Source organism: Mandrillus leucophaeus, unplaced genomic scaffold (assembly GCF_000951045.1).
Source record: "Mandrillus leucophaeus isolate KB7577 unplaced genomic scaffold, Mleu.le_1.0 Scaffold35, whole genome shotgun sequence".
Lineage (NCBI taxonomy): Eukaryota > Metazoa > Chordata > Mammalia > Primates > Cercopithecidae > Mandrillus > Mandrillus leucophaeus.
In genome coordinates, this window is record NW_012103698.1 from 1,380,677 (window position 1) to 1,391,828 (window position 11,152).

Sequence of the window (11,152 nt, forward strand, 5' to 3'; positions counted from 1 at the left end):
TTCTCCTTGAAGAGGTCCTTCACATCCCTTGTAAGTTGTATTCCTAGGTGTTTTATTATCTTTGTAGCAACTGTGAATGGGAGTTTGCTTATGATTTGACTCTCTATTACTGGTGTATAGGAATGCTTGTGATTTTTGCACATTGATTTTATATCTTGAGACTTTGCTGAAGTTGCTTATCAGCTTAAGGAGATTTTGGGCTGAGATGATGTGGTTTTCTAAATATATAATCATGCCATCTGCATGATTTGCAGGAAGAGTTAAGGACCTGGTGGAAGACAATTTGACTTCCTCTCTTCCTATTTGAATACTTTTTATTTCTTTCTCTTACCTCACTGCCCTGGCCAGAACTTGCAATTACTATGTTGAATAGGAGTGGTGAGAAAGGGTATCCTTGTCTTGTGCCAAGGGAATGCTTCCAAAGGGAATGCTTCCAGCTTTTGCCCACTCAGTATGATATTGGCTGTGGGTTTGTCATAAATAGCTCTTATTATTTTGAGATACATTCCGTCAATACCTAGTTTATTAAGAGTTTTTAGCATGAAGGGGTGTTGAATTTTATTGAAGGCCTTTTCTGGATCTATTAAGATAATCATGTGGTTTTTGTCATTGGTTCTGCTTATGTGATGGATTACGTTTATTGATTTGTATAGGTTGAACCAGCTTTGCATCCCAGGGATGAAGCCGACTTGATCGTGATGGATAAGCTTTTTGACGTGCTGCTGGATTCGGCTTGCCGGTATTTTATTGAGGATTTTCTCATCAACGTTCATTAGGGATACTGGCCTCAAATTTTCTTGTTTTGTTGTGCGTCTGCCAGGTATGGGTATGAGGATGATGCTGGCCTCATACAATGAGTCAGGGAGGAGTCTCTCTTTTTCTATTGTTTGGAATAGTTTCAGAAGGAATGGTATCAGCTCCTCTTTGTATCTCTGGTAGAATTCAGCTGTGAATCCGTCTGGTCCTGTGCTTTTTTTGGTTGGTAGACTATTAATTACTGCCTCAATTTCAGAACTTGTTATTGTTCTACTCAGGGATTCAACTTCTTCCTGGTTTAGTCTTGGGAGGGTGTATGTGTCCAGGAATTTATTGATTTCTTCTAGTTTTTCCAGTTTATTTGCATAGATATGTTTATAGTATCCTCTGATGGTATTTTGTATTTCTGTGGGATCAGTGGTGATATCCCCTTTATCATTTTTTATTATGTCTATTTGATTCTTCTCTCTTTTATTCTTTATTATTCTGGCTAGCAGTCTATCTATTCTGTTAATCTTTTCAAAAAACCAGCTTCTGGATTCATTGATTTTTTTGAAGGGTTTTTCATGTCTCTATCTCCTTCAGTTCTGCTCTGATCTTAGTTATCTCTTGTCTTCTGGTAGCTTTTGAATTTGTATACTCTTGCTTCTCCAGTTATTTTAATTGTGATGTTAGGGTGTCGATTTTTAGATCTTTCCTGCTTTCTCCCATGGGCATTTAGTGCTATAAATTTCCCTCCAAACACTGCTTTGGCTGTGTCCCAGAGATTCTGGTACATTGTGTTTTTGTTCTCATTGGTTTCAAAGAACTTATTTATTTCTGCCTTCATTTTGTCATTTACCCAGTAGTCATTCAGGAGCAGGTTGTTCAGCTTCCATGTTGTTGTGCAGTTTTGAGTGAGTTTCTTAATCCTGAGTTCTAATTTGATTGCACTGTGCTCTAAGAGACTGTTTGTTATGATTTCCATTATTTTCCATTTGCTGAGGAGTATTTTACTTCCAATTATGTAGTCAATTTTAGAGTAAGTGCGATGTGGTGCTGAGAAGAATGTACATTCTACTGATTTGGGGTGGAGAGTTCTGTAGATGTTTATTAGGTCCACTTGCTACAGCATTGGGTTCAAGTCCTGAGTATCCTTGTTAATTTTCTGTCTTGTTAATCTGTCTAATATTGACAATGGGGTGTTATAGTCTCCCACTACTATTTTGTGGGAGTCTAAGTCTCTTTGTAGGTCTCTAAGAACTTGCTTTATGAATCTGGGTACTCCTGTATTGGGTGCATATATATTTAGGATAGTTAGCTCTTCTTGTTGCATTGATCCCTTCACCATTATGTAATGCTCTTTTTTGTTTCTTTCAATCTTCGTTGGTTTAAAGTCTGTTTTATCAGAGACTAAGATTGCAACCTCTGCTTTCTTATTTATTTATTTTTTGCTTTCCATTTGCTTGGTAAATATTCCTTCCTCCCTTTATTTTCAGCCTATGTGTGTCTCTGCACGTGAGATGGGTCTCCTGAATATAGCATACCAATGGGTCTTAACTCTTTATCCAATTTGCCCATCTGTGTCTTTTAATTGGGGGATTTAGCCTGTCTACATTTACAGTTAATATTGTTATGTGTGAATTTGATCCTGTCATTATGATACTAGCTGGTTATTTTGCCCATTAGTTGATGCAGTTTCTTCATTGTGTTGATGGTCTTTACAATTTGGTATGTTTTTGCAGTGGCTTGTACTGGTTTTTCCTTTCCATATTCAGTGCTTCCTTCAGAAGCTCTTGTAAGGCAGGTCTGGTGGTAACAAAATCTCTCAGTATTTGCTTGTCTGTAAAGGATTTTCTTTCTCCTTTGCTTATGAAGCTTAGTTTGGCTGGATATGAATTTCTGGATTAAAATTATTTTCTTTAAGAATGTTGAATATTGGCCCCCACTCTCTTCTGGCTTGTAGGGCTTCTGCAGAGAGATCTGGTGTTAGTCTGATGGGCTTCCCTTTGTGGGTAACCGGACCTTTCTCTATGGCTGCCCTTAACATTTTTTCCTGCATTTCAACCTTGGTCTGACGATTATGTGTCTTAGGGTTGCTCTTCTCAAGTAGTATCTTTGTGGTGTTCTCTGTATTTCTTGAATTTGAATGTTGGTCTGTCTTGCCATGTTCGGGAAGTTCTCCTGGATAATATCCTGAAGAGTGTTTTCCAACTTGGTTCCATTCTCCCTGTCACTTTCAGGTATACCAATCATAGGTAGGTTTGGCCTTTTCACATAGTCCCATGTATCTTGGAGGCTTTGTTCATTCCTTTTCATTTTTTTTCCCTCTAATCTTGTCTTCACTCATTATTCCATTAAGTTGATCTTCAATCTCTGATATTTTTTCTTTCACTTGATCAATTTGGCTATTGATACTTGTGTATGCCTCATGAGGTTCTCATGCTGTGTTTTTCACCTCCATCAGGTCATTTACACTCTTCTCTAACCTGGTTATTCTAGTTAGCAATTCCTCTAACCTTTTTTCAAGGTTCTTAGCTTCCTTGCATTGGGTTAGAACATGCTCCTTTAGCTTGGAGGAGTTTGTTATTACCCACCTTCTGAAGCCTACTTCTGTCAATTCATTAAACTCATTCGCCATCCAATTTTGTTCCCTCACTGGTAAGCTGTGATCTTTTGAAGGAGAACAGGCATTCTGGTTTTTGGAATTTTCAGCCTTTTGGGCTGGTTTTTCCTCACCTTCACAGATTTATCTACTTTGGTCTTTGATGTTGGTGACCTTCAGATGGGGTTTTTGTGTGGACGTCCTTTTTGTTGATGTTGATACTATTCCTTTCTGTTTGTTAGTTTTCCTTCTAACAGTCAGGCCCCTCTGCTGCAGGTCTGCTGGAGTTTGCTGGAGGTCCATACCAGACCCTGTTTGACTGGGTATCACCAGCAGAGGCTGCAGAACAGCAAAGATTGCTGCCTGTTCCTTCCTCTAGAAGCCTCATCCCAGAGAGGCACCTGGAACATGCCAGCCGGAGCTCTCCTGTATGAGGTGTCTGTTGACCCTTGCTGGGAGGTATCTCCCAGTCAGGAGGCATGAGGGTCAGGGACCCACTTGAGGAGGCAGTCTGTCCCTTAGCAGAGCTCGAGCGCTGTGCTGGGAGACCCACTGATCTCTTCAGAGCTGGCAGGCAGAAATGTTTAAGTCTGCTGAAGTTGTACCCACAGTTGCCCCTTCCCCCCAGATGCTCTGTCCCAGAGAGATGGGAGTTTTATCTATAAGCCCCTGACTGGGGCTGCTGCCTTTCTTTCAGAGATGCCCTGCCCAGGCAGGAGGAATCTAGAAAGGCAGTCTGGCTACAGCAGCTTTGCGAAGCTGCAGTGGGCTCCACCCAGTTCAAACTTCCAGATGGCTCTGTTTAGACTGTGAGGGGAAAACTGCCTACTCAAGCCTCAGTAATGGCGGACGCCACTCGTCCCACCAAGCTTGAGTGTCCCAGGTCAACTTCAGACTGCTGTGCTGGCAGTGAGAATTTCAAGTTAGTGGATCTTAATTTGCTGTGTTCCGTGGCACTGGGATCTGCTGAGCTAGACCACTTGGCTCCCTGACTTCAGCCCCCTTTCCAGGGGAGTGAACAGTTCTGTCTCGCTGGTGTTCCAGGCGATACTGGGGTATTTAAAACAAACCATGCAGCTAGCTTGGTGTCTGCCCAAACAGCCACCCAGTTTTGTGCTTGAAAACCAGGGCCCTGGTGGTGTAGGCACCTGAGGGAATCTCCTGGTCTGTGGGTTACCAAGACAATGGGAGAAGTGTAGTATCTGGGCCAGAACGCACCATTTCTCACAGCACAGTCTCTCATGGTTTCTCTTGGCTAGGGGAGGGAGTTTCCCGATCCCTTGTGCTTCCCGGGTGAGGCAATGCCCCACCCTGCTTCGGCTCACCCTCCGTGGGCTGCACCCACTCTCTAACCAGTCCCAATGAGATGAGTTGGACACTTCAGTTGGATATTCAGAGATCATCTGCCTTCTGCGTTGATCTTGCTGGGAGCTGCAGACCGGAGCTGTGCGGCCATCTTGCCAGCATACCACATTTTCTTTTTTTCTTTTTTTCTTTTTTTGAGATGGAGTTTCGCTCTTGTTGCCCAGGCTGGAGTGCAATGGCGCAATCTTGGCTCACGGCAACCTCCACCTCCCAGGTTCATGTGATTCTCCTGCTTCAGCCTCCCTAGTGGCTGGGATTACAGGTGTGCACTACCATGCCCAGTTAATTTTGTATTTTTAGTACAGACACGGTTTCTCCATGTTGATCAGGCTGGTCTCGAACTCCCAACCTCAGGTGATCTGCTTGCCTCGGCCTCCCAAAGTGCTGGGATTAAAGGCATGAGCCACACACCCAGTCCCACATTTTCTTTAACCAGTCTATCATTGATGGGCACTTGGGTTGGTTCCATGTCTTTGCTATTGTAAATAGTGCTGCAATAAACATACATGTGCATGTGTCTTTATAGTAGAATGATTTATATTCCTTTGGGTATATACCCAGTAATGGGACTGCTGGGTCAAATGGTATTTCTGGTTCTAGATCCTTGAGGAATCACTATACTGTCTTCCACAATGAACTAATTTACATTTCCACCAAGAGTGTAAAAGCGTTCCTATTTCTCCAGAGCCTTGCCAGCATCTATTGTTTTTTGACTTTTTAATAATCATCGTTCTGACTGGTGTGAGATGGTATCTCATTGTGGTTTTGATTTGCATTTCTCTGATGATCAGTGATGATGAGCTTTTTTTCATATGTTTGTTGGCCATGTAAATGTCTTCTTTTGAGAAGTGTCTGTTCATATCCTTTGCCTACGTTTTGATGGGGTTGTTTTTTCTTGTAAATTTGCTTAGGTTCCTTGTAAATTCTGGATATTAGCACTTTGTCAGATGGGTAGATTGCAAAAATTTTCTCCCATTCTGTAAGTTGCCTGTTTACTCTGATGATCATTTCTTTTGCTGTGCAGAACAATTTTGGTTTTTATTGCATTTGCTTTTGGCGTTTTCATCATGAAGTCTTTGCCCATGCCCATGTCCTGAATGGTATTGTCTAGGTTTTCTTCTAGGGTTTTTACGGTTTTGGGTTTTACATTTAAGTCTTTAATTCATCTTGAGTTAATTTTTGTATAATGTGTATGGAAGGGATCCAGTTTCAGTTTTCTGCATATGGCTAGTCAGTTTTCCCAGCACCATTTATTCAATAGGAGATCCTTTCCCCATTGCTTGTTTTTGTCAGGTGTCTCGAAGATCAAATGGTTGTACATGTGTGGTGTTATTTGGTTATTTCTGAGGTCTCTGTTCTGTTCCACTGGTCTATATGTCTGTTCTGGTATCAGTACCATGCTGTTTTGCTTACTGTAGCCTTGTAGTATAGTCTGAAGTCAGGTAATGTGATGGCTCCAGATTTGCTCTTTTTGCTTAGGATTGTCTTGGCTATATGGGATCTTCTTTGATTCCATACGAAATTTAAGATAGTTGTTTCTAATTCTGTGAAGAATGTCAATGGTAGTTTGATAGGAATAGCATTGACTCTATAAATTATTTTGGGCAGTAAGAAAACTTCAGGCCAATATCCCTGATAAATATCAATGTGAAAATCCTCAATAAAATACTGGCAAACCGAATCCAGCAGCACATCAAAAAATTTATCCAACGTGATCAAGTCAGCTTCATCTCTGGAGCAAGGCTGGTTCAACATACGCAAATCAATAAACATAATCCATCACATAAACAGAACCAAAGACAAAAATCACATGATTATCTCAACAGATGCAGAAAAGGCCTTTGATAAAATTCAACATCCTTCATGTTAAAAACTCTCAATGAACTACATATTGATGGAATATATCTCAAAATAATAAGAGTTACTTATGACAAACCCACAGCCAATATCATACTGAATGGGCAAACGCTGGAAGCATTCCCTTTGAAAACCGGCACAGGACAAGGATGCCCTCTCTCACCACTCCTATTCAACATAGTAATTGGAAGTTCTGGCCAAGGCAATCAGGCAAGAGGAAGAAATAAAGAGTATTCAAATAGGAAGAGAGGAAGTCAAATTGTCTGCTTGTAGACGACATGATTTTATATTTTGAAAATACCATCATCTCAGCCCCCAAAAATCCTTAAACTGATAAGCAACTTCAGCGAAGTCTGAGGATACAAAATCAATGTGCAAAAATCACAAGCATGCCTTTACATCCACACTAGACAATCAGACAGTCAAATCCTGAATGAACTCCCATTCACAATTGCTACAAAGGGAATAAAATACCTAGGAATACAGCTAACAAGGGATGTGAAGGGCCTCTTCAAGGAGAAGGAACAAGTGAGGACACAAATGATAAAACATTCCATCCTCACGGATAGGAAGAATCAATATCGTGAAAAGTGCTCTTTTGAAGATACATCTGACTGGGAATGAAGAGAGAGATGATTTCTGGAGTGTCCATTCTTCACAATTCAGCAAAATAATCTTTTTAAAATAGAATAAGACCATGCATCTCTGCTACTTAGAACTGTTCCAAAGTTTTCCTTTGCTCTTATGACAAACTCAGAAAGGTTAATATGGCTTGGAAGAAGGTAAGCTCCATGATAAATGGGGGACTTATATTTTTCAATGATGTCTCACCAATTCCATGAAAAGAGACTGGGATATAGGAGGCACTTAACAAATAATTGTTAGATAAAAGAATTATTACAAATCTGCCACAGCACTGCCCTGCCTATCTCTCTAGCCTCGTTACATACCACCCTTCCCTTTGCTTTCCTTTCTCCAGCTAAAATAAATATATATTGCATACATATTCCATTTCTTCAAATGGAATATGCTCCGTCCTACCTCCAGATCTTTGAATATGCAGTTCCCTCTACCTGGAATGTTCTTTTCCCCACTTTTTGACTTGTGTATACTAACACATCAGTTTCAGCTTTAACATTATTTCCCTCAGAAGGTCTTTCTTGACCCTCATCTTGGCCAGATCTCTTGTATTCTTCTGTAGCACAATTTTGTAACACTCCTCATGCTTGTAATTACTTACTTAATGTCTATCTTTCCCAGTAGATTCTAATTTCCATGAGAACAGGTTTGGGATTTGTTTTATTCAAGGCTGATTCTCCTTGCCCAGCAATAATGCCTGGCAAAAGGCAGGCACTCAGGAAGCATCTGTTTTTATGAATGAATGAGTGAATGAATGAATGAGATGACAAGGTGAGCCAAAGAAACAGGTGGTCCTATTTATATGCAGTAGATCATTTAACAAGCACCCTTCCGTAGAAGGAAGAAAGATAATTCCTTATATGTCCTATCATTATGATGATGGTGAAAAAGATAACAATAAATAGATCAATCTAGATTACCTGAGAGGTGTCCACTGATGCCTCCTCCTCATTTTCTTTAGCAGCTCTGTTTTAACATAAATAAAGTTGTTTCACTCAATGGCAAGACTGATAGAATTTTGTTCAATGATAAAGATTTTCATTTCCAACTTTTGAGACCCCATAAGTTATATCTTTAACGTATTAAATATAACATCATTATAAAAATAAAAATGAAGCCAGGTGCAGTGGTGCCTGCCTGTAATCCCAGCTACTTGGGAGGCTGAGGCTAGAGTGTCACTTAAACCCAGGAGTTCGATGTCAGCCTGGGTAACATAGTGAGCTCTCATCTTTAAACAATAAAAAAAAATTTAAAAATGAGTTTATAAAATTGGACAGTAATGATGAACATTCATCTAATAACTTCATTTCTTAATGTAGAAGTATTTTAATTTTGTTAACTCTTTAAAAAATGCTTTTATCATTTTTTATTATAAATGTTAAACATGCTCATAATATTTCAACAAAACCTAAGTAAGCAAGGTAGAACATAGCTCCCTTCACTCAGTGTGACTCTCCTTACTCCCAGAACACAGCACCATAATGTACAGTCTTTTGGAATGACTGTGACAATTTAGTCTTCCACCTAGAGTTGTATTTGAGCGCTCATTTCCCCACATTCTTAACAATGTTGGATTTTATCAATCCTTCAGTTTTTGCCAAATCTAAAATTGTAGAAAAAATAAATGTATTTCAGTTTGTATTTCTATGAGCATGAATGATGTAGGCTAACTTTTATACATTTAATGGGCAACATAGTGAGACCCTGTCTTCCAAAAAAAAAAAGAAATGGAAAAAGAAAAAAAATTTGAGTGAAAAATATATTACAAAAGGATATATACAGCATACTTTTATTACATAAAAGTTTTTTTAGAAAAGGCAAATCCAAATAATATGTTGTTTGGAAATTCATACATATGTGGGAATGCAATTAAAAACCCCCAAGGAGGCCGGGTGCAGCAGCTCATACCTATAATCTGGGCACTTTGGGAGGCCGATGTGGGTAGATTACCTGAGGTCAGGAGTTCAAGACGAGCCTAGAACCCCTGGTGAAACCTTGTCTCTACTAAAAATACAAAAATTAGCTGGAATATGGTAGTGGGAGCCTGTAATCCCAGCTACTTGGGAGGCTGAGGCAGAAGAATCGCTTGAACCTGGGAAGCGGAGGTTGCAGTGAGCCAAGATCGCATCCCTGCACTCCAGCCTGAGCAACAACAGTGAAACTCCGTCTTAAAACCAAACCAAACCCAAGGAAGTGATTAACACAAAATTTAGTAAACTGGTTACCTCTGAAGGTAAGATATACTATGCTAACACCAATCAAAAGAGAATAAGAGTAGATGTATTAATTTCAGACAGAACAGACTTCAAAGCAAGGAAAATTTGAGGGGATAAAGAAGGATATTACATAATGATAAAGGGATTAATACTCCAAGCAGACATAACAATCTTTTTTTTTTTTTTGAGACGGAATTTCACTCTTGTCGCCCAGCCTGGAGTGCAATAGCGTGATCTCGGCTCACTGCAACCTCCACCTCCTGGGTTCAAGCGATTCTTCTGCCTCAACCTCCTAATTAGCTGGAACTACAGGTACATGCCACCACACCTGGCTAATTTTTCATATTTTTAGTAGAGACAGAGTTTCGGCATGTTGGCCAGGCTGGTCTTGAACTCCTGACCTCAGAAGAACTGCCTGCCTCGGCCTCCCAAAGTGCTGGGATTACAGCCATAAGCCATTGTGCCCAGCCCAACATAACAATCCTTAATGTGTGTATGAGTCTAACAGAACATCAAACTATATAAGGCAAAAACTGATTTGTTGAGCTTTTTAGCCATTGTTAGGATGGAGTAGTGCCTTCTAACCTCCTTACATGCCAGATGGGAAACTGGAAGTCCTTGACTTTTAATTTTGTTCATGCTGTGTGTGTGTGTGTGTCTATAATAAAGCTTATTTTTTTTTCTTGTGTTGCTTTCTGAGTAGAATCAAAGCTTAAAATGTGTAAGTAACCAAATGCATCAATCTTTTCCTATGGCTCTTCAGTTTATGTCACACTATCACAATTACAAAAATATTGTTCTATATTTTCTTCTATTTTTGTCTTGTTATGTTTAATTTTAATTCATCTGCAATTTATTTTTGTTAATGTTATGAGGTTAAAATCTAACTTAAAATTTTTTCCAGTTAGATCATCTGATTTTTCTAACACAAATATAATTATAAATATAAATGTAAATCATGGAACTATAACTACCAGTACAACCTCTATGGAAGGCAATTTGGCCATACCTATGAAAAATATAGGCCGGGCTCGGTGGCTCACGCCTTTAATCACAGCACTTTGGGAGGCTAAGGGTGAATCACGAGGTCAGGAGATCAAGATCATCCTAACACAGTGAAACCCCCTCTCTACTAAAAATACAAAAAGAAAATTAGCCGGGCATGGTGGCGGGCACCTGCAGTCCCAGCTACTTGGCAGGCTAAGGCAGGAGAATGGCATGAACCCAGGAGGTGGAGCTTGCAGTGAGCCGAGATCATGCCGCTGCACTACAGCCTGGGCAACAGAGCGAGACTCCATCTCAAAAAAAAGAAAAAACTACAAATGCACAAACCATCTGATCAACAACTATCTTTTTATGACTCTATACTATAAATATACTTGTATATCTGCACAATGACACATATTCAAGGTTATTAGTAAACTAGTTGTAAAACAAGATTAGAAACAACTTTAAATTCCTCAATAGAGAATTTACTCAGTGAATCACAGTACAGCCATAAAACAGAAATTATGTAGCTGCTTTAAAGAAATTAAGAATTATCACACTGTTAAGAGAAAAAAAGCAAGGTGTAGAATAATGTGTAAAGGTGGCGCCATTTGTGTCAGGAAAGGAAAAGTCAAAGAATATATACATAAAATGTATATACATAAATTGTTTCTGAAAGGATACACAAAAAAACTGGAAACACATTACTTTCTTTTTTTTCTTTTTCTTTGAGACAAAGTCTTGCTCT

The 11,152-nt window shown here is 39.6% G+C and overlaps 1 protein-coding gene across 1 annotated transcript in view; it reads right to left on the reverse strand.

Moving 5' to 3' along the window:
• Nucleotides 1–11,152, reverse strand: part of GANC (glucosidase, alpha; neutral C) — a 111,487-nt gene that overhangs the window by 67,405 nt on the left and 32,930 nt on the right. The window contains 1 exon segment of the mRNA XM_011989254.1: nt 8,122–8,167. Within this exon segment, the coding sequence (XP_011844644.1) occupies nt 8,122–8,167 (46 nt within the window).